Here is a 27,336-nt window from a genome sequence, read left to right on the forward strand (position 1 = left end):
TTGACAAGTCTAGTGTGTGGAACCAAAAATGGGTAATGGGTCATGGAAGTTGTATGCCGCTTAGCCCACGCCATCTCTGAACGTTTGGCTGAATATCCAAGTTTTGAGTTCTTTTTTGAAGGATTTGATGTCGCTAATTGAGCTTAGGTATTGTTGTAAGGAGTTCCATAAGCTTGGTCCTGCTAGGGAGAAAGCTCTGTTCCTGGTGTTAGTAAGTTTCGCTTAAGGAAGAGAGGGTATTTCTAGGTTTAGTTTGCGGGCGGTTCTGGTCATTCGTTGAGGTTTGTGTAGCTGAATCATGTTGTTGAGTGCGGTGTTGTCTGCTTTGTGAATAGCATTGTGAACTATTGTTAGAGTTTTGAATTCGATTCTCTGCTCGATTGGAAGCCAGTGAAGATTTTTCAGAACAGGGGTGATATGTTCTGATTTCTTCTTGCCGGTTAAGATTCTGGCTGCGGCGTTTTGTAATAGTTGCAGTGGTTTTAATGTAGATTTAGGTAGGCCAATCAGGAGTGAGTTGCAGTAATCAAGGCTGTTGAAAATTAGAGATTGTAGCACTGTTCGGAATTCATGTTGGTGAAGAAGCGGTTTTAGGTGTTTCAGGATGTGAAGTTTGTGAAAGCCTTGTTTAGTTTTATTTATTTATTTATTTATTTATTTATTGTTTTTGTTATACCGAGTTTCATGATAGGCATCACATCAACCCGGTTTACAAATAACAAGGAGTGTAAAGCATAACGTAACGTAAAAAACAATATTTTCAATAAGAACCTTGAACTTTAAATACAGTGAATCAGAAAAAGGGAGAGGGAAAGTTACAAAAAACAAGGAAAATAAACTTGGGATGGAAGGGGAGAAATTGAACAGCACAATATTTACATTTCAGCCTATTGATACATTAGAATAGCAAGTGAAAAAATAAGACTATGAAACGGTACATAGGTAATCAAATGAATAAATATGACACAGTTGTGAATGGTAATAGTATGATAAATATTCAGCAGGAATTAGTGAGAGAGGGTTTGAGGTTGGTTGATTCGTGTTTACATTCCATTATTGCATACGAGTTAGTGCTAGTGAGAGGAGGTTTTATTCAAGGCTTGGAAATGCTTTTTTGAAAAGCCAAGTTTTTAGTCTTTTCCTAAATGTTAAAGAGCATGGCTCTTGTCTCAAATCAGGTGGGATCGAGTTCCAGAGAGCTGGACCTGCTGATGAGAAGGCTCTGAGACTCAAGGATTTATGTTGGTAGGTTTTGGCCTTTGGAATTTGGAGTGACTCTTTGTAGTGTTCCCTGATAGGCCTGGCGGAGGTGAATTTTTTAAGTGGTATTTGTAGGTCGAGTTGCGTGTGTTGGTTGATAGTTTTGTAAATGATGTTAATGGTTTTGTACATGATTCTATAGTGGATCGGAAGCCAATGGAGGTTTTTGAGAATAGGTGAAATGTGGTCAATTTTCCTGGAATTTGTAAGGACTCTGGCTGCAGAGTTCTGAACCATTTGTAAAGGTTTGGTGTAAGAAGCTGGGAGGCCTAATAGTAATGAGTTGCAATAATCTAGTTTGGAAAAGATTATTGCTTGCAAGATTGTTCTGAAGTCCTGAGTGTGAAACAGCGGTTTTATTCTTTTCAGGATATGTAATTTGTAGAAGCAATCTTTGGTGGTTTGGTTAATGAATGTTTTGAGGTTGAGACGATTGTCTAGGATGGCTCCTAAGTCTCTTACGTGGGTTGTTTGAAAGAGTGTGGGTGGTTTAGGAAGTGTGTTATTGTTTTCCGGTGATATGAGCAGGAATTCTGTTTTCGAAGCATTGAGTACAAGGTTTAGACTGTTGAGGAGAAGTTTAATTTCTAATAGGCAACTGTCCCAGTATTCCATTGTTTTTGAGATTGATTCTTTTATAGGAATTACGATCTGTACATCGTCTGCAAAAAGGAAATGTTTCAGGCTTAATTTTGTAAGTAGTTGGCAGAGTGGTAGCAGGTAGACATTGAAAAGGGTGGGTGAAAGTGATGATCCTTGCGGCACTCCTCTATTAGAAGGGTGGTATTGGGATTCTTTATTATGAATTTTGACTCTGTATCCTCTGTTTTCTAGAAATGTTTTGAACCAGTTTAGTGTGGCACCTGTTAACCCAATGTTTGCCAGCTGTTTTAGAAGAAGGGCGTGGTTGACGGTGTCAAAGGCCGCCGAGAAGTCAAGGAGGATTAATAAATATGCTTGGCCTTTATCAATACCAGAGAGTAGGTAGTCCATGAGTGAAATTAGTAGCGTTTCGGTGCTTGCGGCTTTGCGAAAACCATATTGGTTTGGGGACAGAATACTGTGGTCCTCTAGGTAGTTGGATAGTTGGGTGTTTACCAGTTTTTCCATGATTTTAGCTATAAATGGTAGGTTGGAAATAGGGCGGAAGTTGTTGGGATCACATGCATTTAGATTTGGTTTTTTTAGCAGTGGCTTGATTGAGGCAGTTTTTAGGTCATCTGGGTAGATGCCATGTGATAAGGAGCAGTTTATAATATCTGCTAGGGTTTTTGCTATTGTGTCCGGGATAAGAAGAAGCATTTTGGTAGGGATTTGATCAAATGGGTGTGATGACGGTTTCATTCTTTTTAATACATTTTGTATCTCTGTGATTGTGATGGGTTCAAAGGCATTAAGCTGGATGTCTTTATTTTGGGGAAGATATGTGTTATCTGGAGACGTAGTGTTTGGAATCAGCTGATTAAGGAGATCCGATATTTTTTTGTTAAAATGAAGAGCCAATTTGTCTGCTTTAGTCTGGGCTTGTTCGGGTGGTATATCTGGAGTGATAGGTTTAGTGAGGCTGGAAACGAAGGCGAATAGAGCTTTTGAGTCAAAGCTGAGATGATGAACCTTTCGGGCATAGTAGTCTCTTTTGATTTTCAACGTGGTACTTTTGTAAAGATGGAGTGATCGTTTGTAATCAGAGAGTGAGGCTGGTGAAGGGGCTTTGCGCCATTTTCTTTCTTTTTGCCGAAGTAATTGTTTGAGTTTTCGTAGATCATCATTATACCAGGGATGTCGTTTGGATGTATTAGCAGACCTTGTTTTGGTTGTCAGTGGGCAGAGAGTGTTTGCTATAGATTTTGTTATTTTGGACCAGGATTGGAGGGCAGCGTTAGGGGTAGATACTTCAATGAGTGGTAGATCCGAGGTTAGAGCTTTACTTAGATGTTCCGAGTTGCAAGGTTTTCTGTATAGGAAAGAGGGTCTTGAGTTGAGTTTGGAGTCTGATCGAGGTAAGGAAAAGCTGGTGGAGATTAGAGAGTGATCTGACCATGGGACTTTTTTGCAATTTGGTTGTTTTGTAAGAGAAATACCAGTGTTTGTAAAGAGTAGATCGAGCGTGTGGCCTGCTTTGTGGGTGGGTTTATTGATTTGTTGTCTGAATCCCATCGCTGACAGTGCGGTGAGGAGGGCTTCACAGTTTGTAGAGAGGGGAACTTTGTCAACATGTAAATTGAAGTCACCCAGGATTATAGCAGGGGAGTCAAGATTGAGATGCAGAGTTATGGTTTCGATGATAGGAGAGGAGTCTGACTCTAGTAAGCCTGGAGGGGCGTAGACTAGCAGGATTTGGAGTTGTTCTGATTTGAACAATCCTAGTTCTAGTTTAGTTACTGTACTGATGGGGTGGTGTGAGAACCTTAAGGATTTTTTTGCAGCTAGGAAGATACCCCCTCCTCTTTTTTTTTGTCTTGGGATGGAGAAGAAATCGTAAGTCTGCGTTGGTAATTGGTTAATGAGTGTGATGTCCGTGGATTTGAGCCATGTTTCTGTTATGGCGCAAACGTCTGGGGTTGTGTCCTGCAGTATGTCGTTGAGTATAAGAGTTTTGTTGGTGAGAGATTGGGCGTTGAATAGGATTATGGTGAATAGTGTGAGGCCTAGTAACTGTGTAGTGGGGGAAATCATGATTGGGATGAGTGATTTGTAGGTGCGTGGTCGGTAGTACATTATTGTTCAGGTTGGATCGGTGCTGGATGAGTGCTACTGGAGCTTGGATGTGCTGCTAGAGACTGGATGTGTGCTTCTGTAGCCTGGATGAGTGCCTCTGGAGACTGGATGAGTGCCGCAGGAGACTGGATGAGTGCTGCTGGATGCGTGCCTCTGGAGACTGGATGAGTGCCGCAGGAGACTGGATGAGTGCCGCAGGAGACTGGTTGAGTGCCTCTGGAGACTGGATGAGTGCTGCTGGATGAGTGCCTCTGGGGACTGGATGAGTGCTGCAGGAGATTGGATGAGTGCCGCAGGAGACTGGATGAGTGCCGCAGGAGACTGGATGAGTGCTGCTGGATGCGTGCCTCTGGAGACTGGTTGAGTGCCTCTGGAGACTGGATGAGTGCCTCTGGGGACTGGATGAGTGCTGCAGGAGACTGGTTGAGTGCTGCAGGAGACTGGTTGAGTGCCGCTGGAGACTGGATGAGTGCCGCTGGAGACTGGATGGGTGGATGTGTGATCGCTGGATGGATGGATAAGGGTGGGTAATGGCTCTTGCTCTGGGACGCTCCAAGGGGCGCGCTAAGGGGCAAGCCCCTTAGGTCGCGCTCCTTCGGGTGCGCGACGCCTGGTGCGCGACGCCCCAGGGAGCATCTGCAATTTAAGGGCCTGAAAACAGTGCTGGGCTAAACAGCTGGGTTGGGGGTGGGAGCAGTATCACTCACCACGTGGTCCTGTTGCTTCTCTTTATTTTGCAGGTTTCTGAGCCCTCTTGTCCCTTTTTTTCTCTTAATTTCCCGGTTCACTGTTCACTGCTGGCTCACAGAAGGGAGGGGTGAGCGGGCTCTTGCCCCGACTGAGCTGTGCCGACCGCACGAGCCCCTGCAGTGGAGGAGGACAGAGACTGAGAAAGGATCCTGGCAGAAAGAGGGACGCCCAGGGAAGCGTCTGTAATTTAAATGCCTGAAAACAGTGCTGGGCTGGGGGTGGGAGCAGTATCACTCACCATGTGGTCCTGCTGCTTCTCTTTATTTTGCAGGTTTCTGAGCCCTCTTGTCCCTTTTTTTCTCTTAATTTCCCGGTTCACTATTTTTTATTTGTGATGTTTTATTTGTGATGTTCTATTTATTTGTGATGTTTTATTTGTGATGTTCTTTTTTAAGTTGAGTTCGTTGTCGATCCATATGCCGAGGTCCTTTGCTGAGTGCGATCCCCCTTTCGTCCAGGCATCACCGGGTTACTTTTGTTTCCCGCCCACCCTCCCACAAATTTTTAGCTACAGTAACTAGAGCGGGTTTAGGAACCTGTTGCAGCCCTTGGCATTGCGTGTGGCGTGGTGACCAGCACAGCGACACCCCCGCATTTAGGTTACATACCTTATGGCCCGGGGGCCAGCAGCCCTCAGACCACTGGAACATGTGGCTCTGACTGGGCCAGCGGCCCAACACAGACCCTCGACACTTCAATGGCCAAGAGGGGTGAGGGACAATATGAGTACTGAGGTGATTGGTCCAAACGACCCTGAGTTCTACGGTTGGGTCACCGGTAATGATGCCGTGGCTTCCACGGCCAGGGTGTCAGTGGCAGCTCCCCAGCTTCTACGGCCGAGGGGTATGCATGTGCCTCAGCGAACTATGGGATTAGCGCTGGTTAGCGGGGGAGCGCTGGTCATGAAGAGTTCAGCTTTAACTAAGTTAACAAATTTTCAGGATTGTATATTTATTGATAATGTTGCTTGTTGTATTTATTTATTATTGTCTATTACTTGTTAATGTAATGCATATGGGCTGCGGCCATTAATTTGTCCAAACTAATAAACTCTCTTTATCGAATATTGAGCTGTGTGAGTCTTTGAAGATCCACTTCCGGGAAAAGGGGGGGAGGGGGAAGAGGTTATCGATGTAGCCTTTCCACTGCCCACATTGTGAATAAACTTAGGCAGGGAAGATGGAACTATCACTTGCTTTTATGGCTGAGATAGACATTGTTACCCTCAGAGTAATCTGCATGCAGTGATTATTATTATTACAGCCCTAAAACCTTGATGGGAAGACTGGATGAACCATTTTGGTCTTTATCTGCCATAATTTTCTTTGTTACTGTTTTACCATGGCACAGATTTACAACTATCTGAAAAGCATGTAACCCCTTTATTTTTTAGGAGTAAATACTCTTTTCAGGGCACATAATTAATTTAAATCTTCAGGTCCTGCTCTGACTAGCAATTCCATCCTACACTTGACTCTCAAATTTGGGGGGGGGGGGGGGGGGGGAGAGGGGGATTTTTTTTTTTTTTTTATGGGTATAAGCTCTTGCTTGTGGCCCAGATGATATTAAGATGTTCCCAGTGTGTGTATACGGTAAGCGCTTCACTTGAGGTGAGAGGCTGTAATGAATAGGCAGGACCAGACTCTAGGTGTTAAATAAAAGTTTACTAATTGGTAATCATAAATGAAAATCCATTATCCAGAAGTGTGAAAGTACATTAATGATTTTCCTCTGTAGGTAGGATTCCTTTATTCAAACCTCTGGATAGAGCTTATGGTGATATTTAATTTACAAACTCTCCTAGTGGCTATCTGGGAATCCTTGTAAAGCTGTCCCCAACCTTACTGCAAAAATCCTACCTTAGTTTACCTTCTTAAAAAAGGCTCCAGGGGCGATCCGGGTAACTATAGACCAGTGAGCCTGACTTCAGTGCCGGGAAAAATAGTGGAAACTATTCTCAAGATCAAAATCGTAGAGCATATAGAAAGACATAGTTTAATGGAACACAGTCAACATGGATTTACCCAAGAGAAGTCTTGCCTAACAAATCTGCTTCATTTTTTTGAAGGGGTTAATAAACATGTGGATAAAGGTGAACCGGTAGATGTAGTGTATTTGGATTTTCAGGATTCTTTGACAAAGTCCCTCATGAGAGACTTCTAAGACAACTAAAAAGTCAACGGATAGGAGGTGATGTCCTTTCGTGGTTAAAAGACAGGAAACAGAGAGTAGGATTAAATGGTCAATTTTCTCAATGGAAAAGGGTAAAGAGTGGAGTGCCTCAGGAATCTGTACTTGGACCGGTGCTTTTCAATATATATATATATATATATATACAAATGATCTGGAAAGGAATATGACGAGGGAGGTTATCAAATTTGCAGATGATACAAAATTATTCAGAGTAGTTAAATCACAAATGGATTGTGATACATTACAGGAGGACCTTGCAAGACTGGAAGATTGGGCATCCAAATGGCAGATGAAATTTTATGTGGACAAGTGCAAGGTGTTGCATATAGGGAAAAATTACCCTTGCTGTAGTTACACGATGTTAGGTTCCATATTAGGAGCTACCACCCAGGAAAAAGATCTAGGCATCATAGTGGATAATACTTTAAAATCGTGGGCTCAGTGTGCTGCAGCAGTCAAAAAAGCAAACAGAATGTTAGGAATTATTAGGAAGGGAATGGTTAATAAAAATGGAAAATGTCATAATGCCTCTATATCACTCCATGGAGAGACCGTATCTTGAATACTGTGTACAATTCTGGTCGCCACATCTCAAAAAAGATATAGTTGCGATGGAGAAGGTACAGAGAAGGGCAACCAAAATGATAAAGGGGATGGAACAGCTCCCCTATGAGGAAAGGCTGAAGAGTTTAGGGCTATTCAGCTTGGAGAAGAGACGGCTGAGGAGGGATATGATAGAGGTCTTTAAGAACATGAGAGGTCTTGAACGAGTAGATGTGAATTGGTTATTTACACTTTTGAATAATAGAAGGATTAGGGGGCATTCCATGAAGTTAGCAAGTAGCACATTTAAGACTAATCGGAGAAAATTCTTTTTCACTCAATGCACAATAAAGCTCTGGAATTTGTTGCCAGAGGATGTGGTTAGTGCAGTTAGTGTAGCTGGGTTCAGTTGGATGTTGATGTTATCGATTTGTAGGGAGTGTGTTGGGGTTGTTTGTTCTGAGTTGTTTCTTCCTGTGAGGATGCATTCAGTTTTATTCATGTTGAAGCATAACTTTAGTTGGTTCAGCATGTTTCTGATAGCGATTAGGTATTTGGCTGCAGTGCTCAGTGCCTCTTCTATTGTGGTGGTTACTGGGATGAGTAGTTGGATGTCATTGGCGTACATATAATATGTTACGCCGAGACACAACACTCCACTAAATTCAATTCACAACACGCAAGTAATCTAGGAGTCATCATAAATGATCAACTCAACCACAAAAAATTCATTATCAACACCCTAAAGGAATGCTACTTCAAGTTGCAAACCTTAAAAAACCTCAAACCACGCTTACATTTTAATGATTTTTGGACAATATTACAATCTACAATATTTGCCAAAATAGACTACTGCAACTCTGTACTACTTGGCCTTCCAAAAAATACCATCTCCCCACTCCAAATGCTACAGAATGCAGTTGCACGCATACTCACCAACACGCGCAAGAACGAGCACATCACCCCAATCCTCAAAAAACTACACTGGCTACCTATCCAACAGCGCATACATTATAAAACCCTCACAATAATACACAAATCCCTACACAACCCAGATCTGAAATGGCTGCATAGCGCCTTCACCTTCCGCAACGAAAACAGACCCACCCGATCATGCTACCTAGCAACCCTAAACATTCCCACACCCAAACTTACCCACTACAATGCCACCAAAGGCCACGCCCTATCCATAGCTGGCCCCGTACTCTGGAACTCTAGGCCCGCTGATATACACCAAGAACACTGCCTACACAGCTTTAAACAAAAACTAAAAACTTGGATCTTCACCCAAGCATACTCATGAACTCAAGGACATTACACTGCATCCTATTCCACCCCAAACCCCCCCCCCCCACACTATACCTTCCCCCTCACTAATCTTAACACCTCACCACGTAGTAACCCCACTTTATGGAGAGTACTAAACCTCCCGCAATTATGACCTTCTCTCCATACCAGTTTTCAACATACTGATAATGGCACAGTCCACACACCCATTTATATTATTATGACTTTAATTATATTAGTTAAACTAGTGGTACCCCACCACGCGTTGCAGTGGCAGAGTCAGGTTCTTTTCCCTCCCTCCCCCTTCCCCTTGCTCATTTACCTCAGTCACTCATCCTCCTCCCCCTTGGTCACTCAACCCCCCCCTTCCCTCCCCTGTCTCCACTCCAACTCTCTCCCCTCATTCTCCCTCCCCTGACACTCACCTCCCCCCTCATTCTCCCTCTCCTCACTGTCACCTCCCCCACCTACTGCCTACCCTGCAGATCAGAAAACTTTTGTCTTTTATTTCTGTGGAAAACCCCCCCCCCCACCCCCCCAAAAAAAACCCCAATCCCAACCCTTTAAATCAAATAATAATCCCCCACCCTCCTGCCCCCCCCAAGACCTGGGAAATTAAAATTTTTGGTGCTACATGTGGTCTGTCCCTGGGCGTCTGTGCACGTTATGTAGCCAAATAGGGGAGTGCCTAACCAAATTTGCACTCCCAAATTTGTTTTGTGGTCTGGGGAGGGCTATTTTGAGATCGTGCAAGTTTAGTTTATGCATTTGTGTGTGAACCTCCCCCTTCCCCCAAAAAACAACCCTATGAGAAATGTTCTCTTAAACTAACCACCCCACACTTTCCTGCCCCCCTCCCCCAGCCCTGCGAAAAACAGTAGCCCCCCCCGCCCCCCCCCCAGAGTTGCCGAATGAATGAAACCTGCCCCCCCTCGTGACCCCTCCTCAAGATGTTCGCAATAAATTCATTACCATCCCCCACACTCCAGACCCCCCGAGACCTGATAAAAATGTCAGTCAGTGGAGCGGGCATTCAGGAGCGGTCCGGGAGCGATGTATTGGCGTTGGTCCGTCGGCTGCGAGCACTGAAACGGGTTCCGACGGCCCTTTGCCCTTACTATGTCAGTGGGGTGGAGCAATGGCAGCGGTAGGTCCTCTGACATAGTAAGGGCAAAGGGCCGCCAGCTGCCAGTCCTGAAAATGGTGCCGAGGGGCCCTCGCCCTTACTATGTCACATGGGCTACTGCCGCCATTGGTGTCCCCGAGTGGCATAGTAAGGGAAAGGACCGTCGGCGCCATGTTGATTGCTGGCAGCCGACGGCCGTAGTGCAGGAGATGTGTCCTGGACCGGTCCTGGCCCCCCGCTGGAGCCTCACGGACTTCTGCAGGTTTTGTGTGTGTTGTGAGGTCCTGGGAAGTAAATAAATTTGGCATGTGTGTGGGGTGTGTGAGGAGGGTGGTTTTGTGTGTGTTGGGAGGCTGTGGGAAGTAAATCAATTTGGCATGTGTGTGGGGGGTGTGAGGAGGGTGGTGGGTGTATTTTATCTGTAAAGGAAATAGTTATCTTCCGGCGAAAAAAGTGCGCGAATGTGTTAAAATAGAAGTGAAAAGTGGACCTGGACTGGCAAAATGATTAGTGGAGCGTGTGTTAGTGTAAGGTGTAACAGATGGCGCTTACGTCCAGCAGATGTTGCTGTTTTCTGGAAAAAATCGTTAAACCTATTTTACCTGTCACAGGTGTGACATATCTGTAATGTAAGTAAAGAAGAACCTTCCTGTATGTGAAATGAAGGTTGTGTCCAAATTTGAAAGCAATCGGTTCAGTGGTTTCTGAGATTAGCGATTTTGTCCAAACTATTTAACATTTTTATTTATATAGATATTAGGGGTGTGAATCGTGTGATCGATCGTCTTAACGATCGATTTTGGCTGGGGGGGAGGGAAATCTGATCGTCGTGGTTTTTTTGTTTTTTTTTAAATCGTTAAAAATCGTAAATCGGGGGAGGGCGCGAAAACCGGCACACCAAAAAAACCCTAAAACCCACCCCGAAACTTTAAAACAAATCCCCCACCCGCCGGCCCCCTGACCCCCACAAGACTTGCCAAAAGTCCAGCGGGGGTCCGGGAGCGACCTCCTGCACGTGGGCCGTATTGCCAATATTCAAAATGGCGCCGGCGCTACCTTTGTGACCGTCGCCCGTATGACATAGTGAGGGCAAAGGTAGCGCCGGCGCCATTTTGAATATTGGCAATATGGCCCGCGTGCAGGAGGTCGCTCCCGGACCCCCGCTGGACTTTTGGCAAGTCTTGTGGGGGTCAGGAGCCCCCCCCAAGCTTGCCAAAAGTCCCTGGGGGTCCAGCGGGGGTCCGGGGACGATCTCCTGCATGCGTGACGTCGGGAGCCAGGAACCAAAATGGCGCCGGCGTTACCTTTGCCCTGTCACATGATAAGCGCAAAGGGCCACTGGCGCCATTTCTCAACGCAGCCGTGGCCAGAGAGCTGGAGATCGCATCGGGACCCCCCCACTGGACCCCAGGTAATTTAAAACATTTTGGGGGGGTTCGGGAGGGTGGGGGATTTGTTTTAAAGGTTCGGGGTGGGTTTTAGGGATTTTTGGTGTGCCGGTTTTCCCGCGCCCTATTTAACGATACAATACAAATGCCCCTGACGATAAATCAGGGGCATTTGTATTGTATCGTGCACTCTAACGATTTTGGATGATTTTAAAATTATCTGACGATAATTTTAATCGTTCAAAAACGATTCACATCGTACCTTGTTGCATATAAATCTGTTACATCTGCTCTGAACATCCATAACCAGCCCAATTGTTCTGTTAAATTGTAATTATAGTTACTCTGTTAAAGCTGTTATATTGGTTACACTGCAAAGCTCTGTTGCTGATTCCTTGTTGCCTGTAAACCTATATGATGTTCATCAACGAATGTCGGTATAGAAAAACCTTAAATAAATTCCATTTTCCATATTTAATCTAGCCTTGTGTCTCACCCTATATTTTACCATCAATCCAGATATCAAATCTAAAGCTTGAACAAATGGCTGCCTGGGTACCTGTGCCCTTTCTTGATTGTACACAGCCAATGTTCCTCCTAAACTAATCAGGGGCTTCTATTTGCCTTCTAACTACTTGGTGCTGCTCCAACCATCTCATAGTTAGCATTATATAGGATCAGAATATTTTGTGAAACTATGAGAGGGCTGGAATGGTTTCAGGTAATTAGAAGGTGATTGGAGAATCTCTCAAGGTTAGTGAGAATACTGTATCCAACCACCACCAACATGCTAGTATTAATATTGTTGATTTTTGTGAATTGTAGCCAACTAGTTTTATTCCTGGCCAGGGTTTCTATGTCATAGAGAAAATCTTTACTAAATTAAGGTCTTTGAACTTATAGAAACCATCTGCATAAAATAGAAAATGATTGGTTATATTTAGGGTCTGATCAACCCCATAGATTTTTATATTCTGCCCTCTGTCTGCTGAATTAAAATTCACAGTCCTAACTTTTATATTTTGTTCAATAGGTTTTTTGATACAACACCTGTGGGACTAATTTTAAATCGTTTTTCTGCTGACACCAATATTATTGATCAGGTAAGAGTATAAAGTAATGAATGAGTCATTAATGTAATTGTTTTGTAGTGTGTCCCTACATGAGAGCATTAATGGTAATCTGTCAGGCAGTTCATATGATTTCTTAAATGAAAACATTAAATGCCACAAGGATATGCATCAATTCATTATTAAAAATCTATAAGCCAGTGTGAGAGCTGCGCACTTTTGGTCGATGCTTACTCGATGTTCCATCCATTATAATTAGATTAGCAAACAGTCAAGAAAGAATATTCACAGTGGCCTGTCCCATTATGTTGAATTTACTACTCGAGTCATTGAGGAAAGAAGCTAGCTTGAAAACATTAAAAAAAAAATGTAAAACATATTTGTTTAATGATGCTTATTGGAATTGATTGGTCTTAGCTGAGATTTGGTCATCCTGGCTCTTTTATATATACCTAGATTTGATTGGGTTTCTATTAGGGATGTGCATTCATTTGCAACAAAATAGGAAATAGAGATGATATTTCCTATTTCATTGTGTTTCGGGCAGGGCGACAAAGTGATAAGAAAACCCACGAAATTTCATGTGGTTTTTTTATTGTATTTCGGGGGGAGAAAGGGCATATTAAAAAAAAACCCCCAAACCCACCCCAACCCTTCAAATTTAATTAATTGCAAACCCTCACCCTCCCGACCCCCAAGACTTGCCCGATCCCCTCCCCCCCCCAAGACATACTGAAAGTCCCTGGTGGTTCAGCAGGGTTCAGGGAGCGATCTCCCCCTCTCGGGCTGTCGGCTGCCACTACTCAAAATGGTGCCGATGGCCATTTGCCCTTACCATGTGACAGGGGCTATCGGTGCTTTTGGTCAGCCCCTGTCACATGGGAGCAGCAATGGATGGCCTGCGCCATTTTATAAGATGAGTCTGGCCATCCATTGCTCCTACCATGTGACACAGGCCAGTCAATGGTACCAATAGCTCCTGTCACACGGTAAGGGCAAAGGGCCACCTGCACCATTTTGATTACTGGCAGCAAATGGCCCAAGAGCAGGAGATCACTTCCAGGACCCCCGCTGGACCACCAGGGACTTTCAGTGAGTCTTGGGGGGGGGGGGGGTCGGGCAAGTCTTGGGGGGGGGTCAGGAGGATGGAGGGTTGCAATTAATTAAATTTGGGATGGGTTTGGGTTTTATTTATTTATTTATTTTTACAACCCCCTGTTGTAATTTGGGGTGGGTTTTGGGCTTTGTTTCGGGGTGGCAGACGAAATAAAATTGGCCCGAACCGCAGGAAACGAAATTTCCTGCGGCGGGCCAATAACGAAGGCCGAACCGAAAGGTTCGACCGAATCACATCTGTAGTTTATATTACCCAGTCTGATTTTGATGGTCAATTATTCTGATTAAACGTTTGGATAATGATGGAAACACCCTGACTGGAAGCTGTTGATTCTAACAGTATGCATGTTTTTGTTTTTTTATTTATAAGTATTGTATATGTTTTTATGTGAGCTACTAAGGACATGAGATTATACAGCATACAGATTCCTAACACGCAGGTTAATATTTTTTTTTAACTCATGATGGAATAAGCTAATAGATGCTAATGCATCAGGAATTAAAGTGTGAGCTCACACAGTTAAAACATGTTTTAATTTGAGATGGGAGGGGGGGGGGGGATAAGGAAGCTACTAGCTGGAGAGTTCTAACATCCTCCACCACATAGCCGGATAAGTATGGACATCTGGATAACTAGCCATGGTTATCCAGCTAAATGGCAGCAGCTAAGTCAGCACTTATCCGTCTATCTGGCACTGTTCAATGCTCAGAACTAGGGCACAGACAGGCCGATGCAGAAAGGTGCATTCCACTGAATGCACCAGTTTACTTGCTTTTGAATGCTCATTTTGTAGTATAAACCTTACTGCCGACGCACCAAGGAATTTTACACTCACAAAATATGTAAAAAAAAAAAATTTCCCGCTCCACCACTACTTAGATGGATAAATACGTATCCACTCCAGCTAAGTAGCAGCAAACTTCATCAGATTGATGGATAAGTACTGACTTTCCTGCTTAGTGGTGGCGGTTAACCACAACCAGACAGCCAGATAAGTCTGTGCTTATCTGGCTAAGTGGTGGTGCGGCAGGAAAGACTTTTTAAAATATTTTATGTGCCCACGCTATTGCGATGGGAACTTTATTCCAGCATCAAATAAATGTGTCTTCAGCCAGAACACCTCTCTGCTTTGGGAGGACATACTTAATGCCCTCATTAGCATGGAATGCCCCTGTGAGGATGCCAAGCTGACCACATATTTTTGAACACTTATTTTGTGAGCGTAAAACTCTTTGCTGCATCGCCAGTAAGGTTTATGCTCACAAAATGAATGTTCAATAGCAGGTAAACCTGTGCATTTGGGTTAATGTACCTATCTGCACTGAGATAAGAGATTCAGGTACCTAATGATTTATAGAGCCCAACGGTATGGCTCACAGACACGATAGCTATATTACTAATAGCATCGTATGAAGGTACACCTGATCTCACATAGAATTTCCTCGTATAACAGGTCATATATTTACTTAGATTTTGTTTCATGTTATACATTTATACATTTATACAACCGCACTTTAATATAACTTGCCTAATATTACACACGATGTAATTTTGGTATATAATGCTTACCATGTAAGCACTTACGTTTCTGCTTATTTGCTTTGTTCTCCTGTTAGAAATTGTTTAACCTATCCTTTCCTCTAACTACCAAGTTCCACTTTCCCTGTTATAATGTAATTTCCTGCTTCTATTGTTAACTGGTTTTTTCCCCCTAGTTCATTGTAAACCGGTACGATAAGACCTGGTCTTGAGCATCGGTATATTAAAAGAATTTAAATAAATAAATAAATAAATAAATAATTATATTAAGCAGTTTTTAAGATCAGCATTACTACATCCAGTACATAGTGATAGCTTGGATTACAAAAATGCTTCTCTGAGAAAAATTATCTCTATAGCCTACCTGACAGCAGATCCTACCCATGTCTGATAAGTCACAATAGCTCACAAAGAAAGGCTGGCTGGGATACTTTGTTTCAATTCCTAACTACTCCTGTTGCTCTCACATTGATTTTTGTGGGGCCATTGACTTTAATGGCTCATAGAAATGAATGGAGGAAAAACAAATGAAACAAAATTTGTTTAATTCAGGGGTTCCTCTCCAGTTTTTTATGGAACCCTGAAAAAAATAAATTAGATCAATACATTTTGGAATGCCCATTTGTTTGTTTTAAACAAATACACATCCCCAGTGAACTGTTAGTTTGAGCATTGCTATTATCTATACATTTACAACAACTCATTTTCCAAGTTTCATCTGCTTGCACTATATTCACATCAAAGATAGCATTATATGCTGACACTGCTGTTATTTATAGATCCTCTAACCCTTCGCTGAGGGAATAACAGAGTATGTACATGATAATATACTTTTTTACTTCCTTCAGCCTCTCCTCATTCAGCTTCCAGCACTGCCTCCTCTCCATTTTGGTCACCCTTCTCTGGACTGCCTCTATCCTGTCTTTATTCTTTTTGAGATACTGGCTTCAGTATTGAATGCAGTACTTCAGGTGAGGCCTCACCTAGGACCTTTACAAAGGCCTTATCACCTCCTTTTTCTTACTAGTTATTCCTCTCTCTATGCAGCCCAGCATTGTTTTGGCTTTAGCTATTGCCTTGCAGATCCATCTCTTCCCCCCCCCCCCCCCCCAATAATATACAGCTCTTTTGGATTATTGCATCCCAGATGCATGACTCTGCACTTCTTGGCCCTGAATCCCAGCTCTAGCTACTTAAGTGCCTACTTAGCCAACTAAAGGATCCCTTTGAATTTTGACCTTGTTCCTGAGTCTTCTGAAAGCCAAGTACCTTGTTCCTGAGTCTTCGTCTGTGCCTGAGTCTACATCTGTGCATCCAAGTACCTCGTCCCTAAGTCTCGTCTGAATCTCCATGTTCCGGTCTCCACTGCCCTGAACTCCATCCGGCCTGCCGCTTCTTGCCATATCCTGTGGCAGGTCCAAAAGGGCTTGGAACGGTCGGAGGACTGTTCATAAGACCATCATTGCGTTGTTGGTCTTCCGAAGCGTGCAGGTCCAGAGGAGGGTAGTATCTCCAGTCTTCAGTCCAGCCTCGCTCCTGTCCAGCCCATGCTCGGGCATGCCTCGCCTACCGCGGCCCTCTCCGGAGTTCCTCTGGGGTCGAGCCATGGCCCAAGAACACACATCTCTTGGTAAGTGGGACCGCTTTCCTAGCGCTCCATAACAGTGTTCATTGGCCCACGCATAGGGATGTGGCCATATATGCACGTAAATGTGTATGTGTTATAAAATATCCTGACCTCTTCTCTTAAGTGGGCATGTGCCTGTGTGTGCAAATACTCTTCTACTTTGTAGGTGGGGGATTTTAAAATACACATCCACTGACACCATTGGCCATTTTCCCAGTTCCTTCCCAGTTTTCTCAGTTAAGGGATAGGACTTCCAAACTCTCCAGTTTAATAGCCTCCCTTCCCCCCTGTTAACCCTACCTTTGAAACCCCACTGATTTTTTTGTTTTACTACTTACATGTCATCCATAGCAGAAGTAAAATTACAAGGCAGGGGACCTTTGTGCAGGCTAGTGCGCACAAGTATTTATGTGCTAATTTCAAGTTTAAATGCAGGAAAACATATTAGGGATGTATATTCATTTTAAACAAAATAGGCAATGGCAATGAAATTGTCTATTTTGTCTTGTTTCCGGAGCACCCCGAAATGAAAAAAAAAAAGACAAAATTTCATAAAATTTGTATTTTGAATTAGTGCACTCCGAAATTAGGGAAACATGAAATAAACATCCTTGAATCGTTTTAAAAACAAAATTAAATAACCCGAAACAAAAACAACACACACAAAAAATCAGTGCACATCCCTAAAACCTATGCATCACCTTGATCACGCTCATACCCCGTCCCTTTTTTTGAACTTTTCATTTGTGCACATTGTAGCAAGTATGCATATATCTGGGCGACTATTAAATCCGCTCGGTGCTAGCTGGCTTGACATATTTGCGTATCCCCTAATTTCGGTGCACTTCAGGCTTTTAAAATTCACCTTTTAGTATATGCATATTCATTGATCCAAGCAATAGTCCTGTCAGTGGTTAGATGGAATACTTAAATCCCTTCCTTCCGTTTAGTCAGAGGACAATATTCAGCAATGTGCATCATAGTTTGAACTGTACAACAGCTGCGTTCTAGATAATCCAAATAACCCTACTGATGTTCAATGGCTTTTCAGATTGAAACATAGTAGTGGTATGAGTGATGATTTTGCCTGCCATTCTTCCTGCCACAGATCCTCAGCTTTTACGTCTTGACATAATGTGCATAATGATATGGGATGGCATGATGGAAGATGTACCACAGGAGAGTAAAGAAAATCATTGAATAAGAGCAAGCTTAAATGAAAGTAGACAGACTCCAGAAGTTTTCCACTAATGATGCATGGAGAAGGTGGTAATGGGTGCAGATGGACAATATTACTCAGTACTGGTAGGCAAGGGAGATTTGTTGATCAGAAAAGATCAGTAATACATATTGTGCAATAGTTGCGCATCAACAAGTTTGATGTGGATTGACTGAAACCATACAAGTGCATAGTACTCTGCAGTTCAATATAGGGTAAGAGTTTTCTTTTCTTGCTTTAATTTTTACTTGGGGGAGGTGGTATTTGGGTTTTGTTTGTTGAATATTTAGTAATCTAGATAATAGTAATTCTAATTTTTTTAGATATGCCAGTTAATTTACTTAAGGTTTTGCAAGTAGTATAAAATGCTGAGGGGTGAGTGATTTTCGGCTTGCCTTGGGGTATATATAGGTTTTCAAGAATATCTGAAGAAATTACTCTGGCCACCAATAGCTCAAAGAATTCAGTTTAAGCAGTATTCTATCATTCATAAGGTTTTATACTCACCTTCTTATTGTTCATTTGATGCTCCCTTTGTTCAGATTTCCAAGGCTTTATTGTATGTTCCACCCATACTGCAGTATTGACTTCAAAGAACCAGAATGAGGGCTTTTTGACTGCAGCACCAGTCATCTGAAATGTATTACTTTTGTATCTCTGATAAATGTATTACTTTTGTATCTTCGATAAATTAACTAAAACATTCCTTCTCAGACAGGTTTTTATAAGTGGAGCATGATGGTTTTTGCCTGTGATGACTTTTATATATGACTATATTAATTATTTTGTGCTATATGATTTTATGTTGGTTTATATTATGTATGTTTATTTGTACACTACACAGAAAAAAATGTATTTACAGTTTATAAGAAGTTAAATAAATAAATACATTTCTGTTCATTTTGTTTGCTGAATTGAAGTAAACATTAAATTAAAAAAGAAACGAATGGTCCCCCCACTCTTCTCCCATTCTGTGGGAGTCTCCAATGAATAAAGTGGCAGGAGCAATGTCTAGTTTCTCTTGCCCCATTGGATTCTGTTTGAAAATTGTACTGCTGCCATTTTGTTTTATAGCTTAGAGTCAGGAGGATTTGGGGATTGCTCCTTCCTCTTTCGTTATTGGAAACCATCACGGAAGGATGAGTGTGGTCCAGGAGATTGGGGGGGGGGGGGGGGGGGGGTTTGTATAGGAGAAAGTGAAGGCATTTAGTTTTGTGTCTTCTGGGATTTTTTTCATTGACTTTCTCAATCAAAAAATGTATTTCTTTGTATTTTCAAATTAAATAAAACCAGTGTTTTTTCATGTTTTTAATTTCATTAAAAGTGCATATCTCTAATATTCAATGCCAAGAGTATAGGTCCTTAACATGTACATTTGTTTGAAATGCTTGCAAAAATAGGATGAATAAATCAATGTTCAGTTCATTCCAAATGGAATGATCCAAAAATAGTCTCTCTTGAAAATACCTGAAAATTTTGGGGCATTTTCATTTTCATTTGGGGAAAACAAAAGAAAAAAATATGCCTCCTGGGAACACTCAGATCCCCCTTCCATTCCAACACAAGCCTCAGGGCCAAGCTGGGCCCATGCTAGGCCTCTCGAACCCTTCTGATCCTCCTTCCTCTAGCAAAATCCTAGGGGCCAAAGTCTACCCAGCTGATTGTTGAACAAACCCATCTGACACCACTCCTGCCCCTACAAAAATCACCAGGGCTGGGGGCTAGGGACCTCCCTGGCCCTCACTTATCCTTTTTATGGGGCTGTTGTGGTTGTAAAAGGCAAGAGTGATGCCCACTCACTCCCACCTTCTTTTCTCTTTAAAAATGGTGGTGCCAGTCCTCCTGAGCAGAACTGATGCAACATCACTTGGGTGCCTGTTTCAGGTGTAACCGGTGCCATGTAGTACACTTCTGTCCTTTACAACCACTGGGCCCCCATGGAAGGGGTAAATGGTAACTAGGAAAGTCCGCTGCTTTGGCAGTTTTTGTAGGTGGTGGGAATGTAGTCAGAGGAGTCCAGCTAAGCCCCAGCTAGGTACTGTTACTAATGCATAAGAGCAGATGCTCGTACATTAATAGGGATGTGCAGGTCCAGGCTTTTCATTTTGGTTTGTTTTTTTGTTTAGTCGGAAGCGGTTTTCATTTTTTGATTTGTTTAATGTGCTGTTTTTTTTTTGTTTGTTTGTTTGATTCATTTGCCAAAAAGAAAAAACTGGAAAAGGCTTCCCAGAGGATCCCTGATTCTCCTTCCCCAACAAAAGCCTCAGGGCCCTGTCTGGGCCAGCCTGAGCCTCTCTATTCCCCTCTGATCCTCCTACTACTGGCAAAATACTTCAGATCCTGGGCCCACCTGGCTAGGCTTAACTTGGCTCAGCTATAGCTTATCCAAGTCCATCTGAACCCATCCTGCCTCCTACAAAAGTCACTAGGGACAGGGGCTAGGGACATCCCTGGCCCTCTCTTACCACTTCCATATGTACAGCTGTACAACATGGCACCCGCTACACCTGAAACAGCCATCAAAGTGACAACATTTTGGCATGGTTTAGGAGGGCAGGCACCGCTAAAGAGATGAAGAGAGGGTGTTAAGTGTTACTATATTTAGAACCCAAGGAAGGGTTAGGTCAGAGCTGGGGAGGTCCTGTCCCCCAGCTCTGGTGATTTTTGTAAAGAGCAAGAGCGTTGGGAGGGTCTGAGGAACCTGGCTAAATCTATCTTGATAGGACCAAGGTATTTTGCCAGTGGGAGGATGGTCAGAGCAGCCGTGGGAGGTCTGAATGGATCAGGTCCACGTTCTGAGGCTTAAGATGAGATGAAGGGGCTTGGAGTTCCTCCGGGAGGCCTGTTTTGATTTTGTTTTATAACTATTTTATTGGTTCAGCAAACAAACCAAACTGAAAAAAACCCAAAACATTAAATGAACTGGAAAACAATTCCGCTCTCCCCACCCCCGAAACAAAAAAATAAACCAAAATGAAAATTATGGGAAGGAACATCCTTATTAAACATTGGAGCATCTATCCTCCATGCATTACCAAAAAGAATGACAGACACATGTCTAATGATTATGATTTCTAGTTTTCAAGGATGCATATAAGAATATTTATAGTGAAAGTTCAAACAGTGCTAATGCATACACATTATTTGTCATAGTATTTAGTGGACATTTCTTGGTAAAGCAGGAAAAATATTCACATTTATTTCTTTAAGTTGCATTTGCAAAATCCCTTCTACAATAATACTTTTGAGGTTTTGCTACTTTCATGTTTGATGCCTGAGGTCTACCATGGGAAATGAAAGCCTTTATCAAAAGAATAGTACTTCAGTGATTGACTTACTATGATGCAATGTACTAAAGAGAAATTTCACTTTATAAAAGTGAACAGTGAATGCAAAAATGTACAAAATCCCACCAATATGCCAAAGAAACCCAAAATTGTTTACATTTTGCAGATTTTTGCAAATGGAGTCCACTTTAGCAAAATGACTTCGCAAATGTCCTGTTCCCAAAAGTAAACTTTCATGCATAGGTCACTATGTGTCAAAGTTTATTTAAATTTAACATTAATGATTTACTGTGATGCAAAACCATACAAGGAATAAATAAATAAATACATAAAACACATTAATGTAGAATTTTTGCAAAAACAGGTACACAAAAAAAGGCTACATAGACTTGTTTTTATAGAAATGATAACTATACTTCAATAAAGCTGAGTTTCATGCTCACTGGCCTTGCTGTATTAAAAGGGGTCATATGGCCTCATGCAAGTCCCCACCCACCCCACCCCACACTATGGATCAAATTCCCGGTGGTCCATGGAGAATCATCAACCTCTTCCCAACCCCAGTGCAGCCTATAAATGTTAACCAAAGGAGTTCCTTGGCAAGCCCCTCCCCTGAAAGCCCTGCCCCCTTCAAATTATAGGTCAAAGCCCCATAGTGTGTCCCTTTAAGCCCTATAGTGTGCCAAATTTAAGGGCTTCTTCCAGGGCCAGAAGCGAATCACACTCATTCCTGCCCACTGATACCATCTTGAAAAAAATGTCACTAGCTGACTCCATGCCTGCCTTTAATCCAGGCCGGCTCTGAGATTGGTGCCTTGCATCACATGCTGCCATGACCAGGAATGAGCAAAGTTCCCAGCAATGGCAACAAGTGAAACGTTTCTCATAAAAGTTTGCTACAGATGCAAATGAGCTTCAAGCTCATTTACATCCATAGCAAATTTTCATGAAAATATGCTTCTAACCTGCGAAAAAATATCACAGGTTAGTTCATTGGCCTTTAGATAAGAAAATCTAGGATATATTTAATAAAACAAACTCTAAATTTGTTTGGTTTTTTTTATACAGCACATACCTCCTACTCTGGAGTCCCTTACACGATCCACTTTACTTTGTTTATCTGCCATCGGAGTGATCTCCCATGCAACTCCTATGTTTCTCATCACTCTCATACCTCTTGGAATAGCATTTTATTTTATCCAGAAGTATTTCAGAGTTGCTTCAAAGTAAGTATTAAAAGTCCAATTCTCTCTATAATCATACCATTCTAGAAAATGAAAACTCTGCCTCTTTTATGATTTGTACCTATATATATGCTGACATTCAAAGTGTGTTTAGCGCTACTTAGCCGGATAAGTATAGCTTATCTGGCTAAGTGGTGGCCACTGAATATCCAGTTATGTTCAGCAGCCACCACTTATCCAAATTATTCACTTATCCAGCTAAGTTGATAGTCGGATAGTCAGTGGGCAGAGCAGGGTGGCGCTACTTATCCAGTTATCTTAACTGAATAAGTAGCAATGTTTATTCTTATCTTTTTAAGTTAATGAATACATTAGACCTGCCATAGAACAGAGCTAACTTAGCTGGATATATGTTATCTAAGTAGCAACTTGTATGCTGATATTCAGCTACATAGCCATGCTGCTGAATATCTCAGATGTTAATTTAAATCTTTTTATTATTATTCGACTGAACAATACAATTTTGGTGCACACTGTTTTCTTGCGTGCTCCAGGGCAACAAGTCAACATGAACCATGAATCAGTCAGTATAAATTTTCTTCCCCATATAATGCCCCCACCTGTCTTCATAAAGACCACATGTAAACCCCCCACATCTCTTCTATCTCCCCCCTCTTCAAGTCCAATTATTCTTTAGATTCTCCTTGAACACAGCTTGTATAAGCATGAGACACAGTGAGTTCAGTATACCCATCAGATCTTTGTAATAACAATACAGTAACTTATACAACAAGGCCATCCAAAACTTGACTGATGTTAGGACAAGGTATTAAATCGACCACCCTTAGCCCCCAACCCATCTCTTACCCACCTACCACCCTTTCCCAGTAGAGGCCGTACACTTATACAGGATGTAATAGGTGTTGCAAATAACATCTTACCCTGTCCCAGAAGTCTTATACAATAGGATAGGCCCAAAATTAGTGTCCCAAAGTGCTCCTAACAACCACTTTTGCAACACAATTCAGATTGCATTATGCCAATCTTAAATAGCTGAGATGGAGACATATATGCCCACAGCAAGAATTTATGTCTCTCTCAGATTAGCATTACCTACCAACCTGGATATTCTCAAAAAGTATGAGGTTATGCGGCCCACTTCTATAGAAACCGGAAGCTCAGCTTTCCATTTATCTATTAAAGTGCCATGATGAACAGCCTCTTGTAGTTTCAAGATACCTTTATATAAGCAGGATATACCCATTCTCTGTCTTTACTCAATTTGGGAAAATTCTTCCATCTCAACCTTAAAATCTTCCAAGAGGTTGGAGCTAGATAGAGTCAGCAAATAGTGCCTCAACTGGCTATAGGCAAAGTGTGGTCCCAAAGTCAATCTATATTGACTCTCCATTTCCTGAAGAGAAATAATCTTCCCATCTGTATCCACTACTTGGGCTATATGCTGCACTCCCCTTTGCGCCCAATCAATAAAAGCCTTAGGGCCAGATTTTAAAACTTATGCGCGGGCGTAGATTTGTGCACACAACCCGGCGCGCACAAATCTACGCCCGATTTTATAACATGCGCATGCAGCTGCGCGCATATTATAAAATCCGGGGTCGGCGCGCGCAAGGGGGTGCACATTTGTGCACCTTGCACGCGCCAAGCCCTAGGGGAGCCCCGATGGCTTTCCCCGTTCCCTCCGAGGCCACTCTGAAATCTGAGTGGCCTTGGAGGGAACTTTTTATTGCCTCCCCCCACCTTTCCCTCCCTTCCCCTATCTAACCCAGCCCCCAGCCCTACCTAAATCCACCCCCCCCACCTTGTTTCGGCGAGTTACGCCTGCCCAAGGCGCAAGGCGCGCAAACCTCCGGAACAGCTGCTGTGCCGGAGGACTCAGGAACGCTCCCGGACCGCCCATTTTGGAAAGCCTCAGGACATACACGCGTCCCGGGGCTTGTGCAGGGGCAGCTTGGGGCAGCTTTTCAGGGGTTAGGCGCATAACCCTTTGAAAATCTACCCCTTAGTGTGCATTCCTGGGGGAAGGTCCCAGTTAACCTGTAAAGGTAAGAAAATGGACTCATTAGAGAAGTGGTGGAGTTTGTCACAAAGATATTGCCATATCTTTTGCATATATATGATTATCCAATTCCTCCTTATATTTATTTATTTATTTAAATATCTTTTATTTATTTAAATATCTATTCATATATTCTATCTATTCATTTATTTAAATAAATGATTAAACATTAAATAAATATCTATTTAAATAAATATTTAAATAAATAGATATTATTTAATATCTATTCATTTATTTAAATATCTATTCAATAAGGGGTAGATTTTCAAACCGCGCGATTTGGCGTACTTTTGCTGGCGCATCAGGCGCCAGCAAAAGTATGCGGGATTTTAGTAGATACTCGCGTAGCCGCGCATATCCGCTAAAATCCTGGATCGGCGTGCGCAAGGCTATCAATTCCATATAGCCGGCGCGCGCCGAGCCGCGCAGCCTACCCCCGTTCCCTCCGAGGCCGCTCCGAAATCGGAGCGGCCTCGGAGGGAACTTTCTTTTGCCCTCCCCTCACCTTCCCCTCCCTTCCCCTACCTAACCCACCCGCCCGGCCCTGTCTAAACCCCCCCCCTTACCTTTGTCGGGGGATTTATGCCTCCCGGAGGGAGACGTAAATCCCCGCGCACCAGCGGGCCGCTAGCACGCCGGGACGCGACCTGGGGGCGGGTCCGGAGGGCGTGGCCACGCCCCCGGGCCCGCCCCCGGAACGCTCCCGACACGCCCCGAAACGCCGCGCGGTTCGGGCCCCCCCCGACACGCCCCGACACGCCCCCCTCAGAAAACCTCGGGACTTACGCGAGTGCCGGGGCTCTGCGCGCGCCAGTAGGCCTATGTAAAATAGGCTCACCGGCGCGCAGGGCCCTGCTCACCTAAATCCGCCCGGATTTGGGCGGATTTAGGCGAGCAGGGCTCTTAAAATCCGCCCCTAAATTTATTTATTTAAATATCTTTTATTTATTTATTTAAATATCTTTTGCATATATATGATTATCCAATTCCTCCTTATATTTATTTATTTATTTAAATTCTTTTACTATACCGATACTCAAGACGCGGTCTTATCGTACCGGTTTACAATAGAACAGGGGAAACCAATTAACAACTATATAGAAGGTAAAAAGTTACATCAAACAGGGAGCGAAAAACATGGGAGCTGGAGGACAGGAAATATATTTTAAAACGATATCAACTGAAGAGTGCTAAAATAGTCATTGAAAACAAAAGATAGCGATACAAAATCAGCTAGATTAAGCTCGGCTGTGGGTTAATCTTAGGTAATTATTCACAATTATTTATAAATCTTGTGGACGGGGGAAGCAAGGAGGGGTAAGCAGGGGTGGAGGTGGGAGGGCAGGAATGGGGGGGGGAAGTAGGGAGGCGGTCAAGGGTGAGAGACAATGTGTTTGATAAAATGTTCCTTCAACCGTAAGCTTGAGTGAACAGCCAGGTTTTCAGTTTCTTTCTGAAGGAGAGATGGCATTGTTCCTGGCGTATATCCGGGGGAAGCGAATTCCAATGGAGCTGTTGAAAGTGCTCGCTTATGAATGGAGTTGTGGACCGAGGATTTGTTAGGGGGGGCCTTGAGAGAAACTTTGTAGGCGGATCTGATCGGTCTTGCGGAAGTATGTAGTTCGAGAGGGATGGAGAGTTGGAGTGTGGATTGCTGGTATACAGATTTGTGGATGATGGTGAGAGTCTTGAATAGCATTCTATAATGGATGGGTAGCCAATGAAGTATTTTTAGAATAGGTGTGATGTGGTCCTTACGACGTGTGTTTGTAAGGATCCTGGCCGTTTTGCAGCATCTGTAGAGGTTTAGTAGAGGAGGCGGGAAGACCGAGTAGTAGAGCGTTGCAATAGTCAATCTTTGAAAACAGTATGGCTTGCAGCACTGAACGGAAATCCTGGAAGTGTAAGAGCGGTCTTAGCTTCTTCAGGACCTGTAGCTTAAAGAAGCATTCTTTAGTTGTAGCGTTAATGAACTTTTTGAAATTCATTCTAGAGTCAAGGGTGGCCCCAAGGTCTCTAACCTGGCTAGCTAGCGGAATAATTGTATTATTGGCGGAGGGGTTGTCATCATTAGGGGAGATAATCAGGAGTTCTATTTTGGAGGTATTAAGGACCAGGTTGAGACTCGAGAGAAGAAGATTGATGGCGTGTAGGCAGCTGTTCCAGAAATTTAGAGTAGATGAGATGGGGTCTGAGATGGGGATTATGATTTGCACATCGTCCGCGTAAATAAAGTGGGTAAGGTTGAGGCTGTTTAGAAGCTGGCATAGAGGGAGTAGATATATATTGAACAGGGTAGGGGAAAGTGAAGAACCCTGTGGTACTCCTTGTTTTGAAGGTATGGGGTGGGATTCTTTGTCATTAATTTTAACTTTGTAGTGCCTGTTGTTTAGAAAAGATTTGAACCAGAGCAGTGCAGAGCCAGAGATGCCTATTTCCTTTAGACGGTTGATGAGGATAGAATGGTTAACCGTGTCGAATGCCGCGGAGATGTCGAGTAGGGCTAGCAGGTATGATTGTCCTTTGTCAAGGCCCATCAGGATGTTGTCCGTTAAAGAGAGAAGAAGGGATTCTGTGTTAAGGCGTTTCCTGAAACCGAATTGAGAAGGGTAGAGAATGTTGTGAGAGTCAAGGTAGTCTGTGAGTCGGATGTTGACCAGCTTTTCCATTAGCTTGGCTATAAAAGGTAGGTTTGCAATGGGGCGGAAATTTACCGGGTTAGCTGGGTCCAGATTGGGTTTTTTTAGTAGGGGTTTCAGGGAAGCAATTTTTAAAGAGTCAGGGACGGATCCTTGATTGAGGGAGCAATTTATAATGTCGGCCAGAGGTTTCGCAATGGTGTTAGGAATGGTGAGAAGTAGTTTGGTCGGTATTTGGTTCAATGGGTGTGAAGAAGGTTTCATTTTCTTGATGATTGATTCGATTTCCAGGGCTGATGTAGGTTCAAG

At 43.0% G+C, this 27,336-nt stretch overlaps 1 protein-coding gene across 2 annotated transcripts in view; it reads left to right on the forward strand.

The window, feature by feature from the left end:
• ABCC9 (ATP binding cassette subfamily C member 9) overlaps positions 1–27,336 on the forward strand; it is a 976,112-nt gene that overhangs the window by 621,232 nt on the left and 327,544 nt on the right. For both annotated transcript variants that reach the window (XM_029600177.1, XM_029600176.1), the window contains exons 26-27: positions 12,299–12,368; positions 22,193–22,350. In XM_029600177.1, the coding sequence (XP_029456037.1) occupies positions 12,299–12,368; positions 22,193–22,350 (228 nt within the window). The remainder of the gene's footprint in view (positions 1–12,298; positions 12,369–22,192; positions 22,351–27,336) is intronic.

Source organism: Rhinatrema bivittatum, chromosome 4, assembly GCF_901001135.1.
Source record: "Rhinatrema bivittatum chromosome 4, aRhiBiv1.1, whole genome shotgun sequence".
Classification (NCBI taxonomy): Eukaryota; Metazoa; Chordata; class Amphibia; order Gymnophiona; family Rhinatrematidae; genus Rhinatrema; species Rhinatrema bivittatum.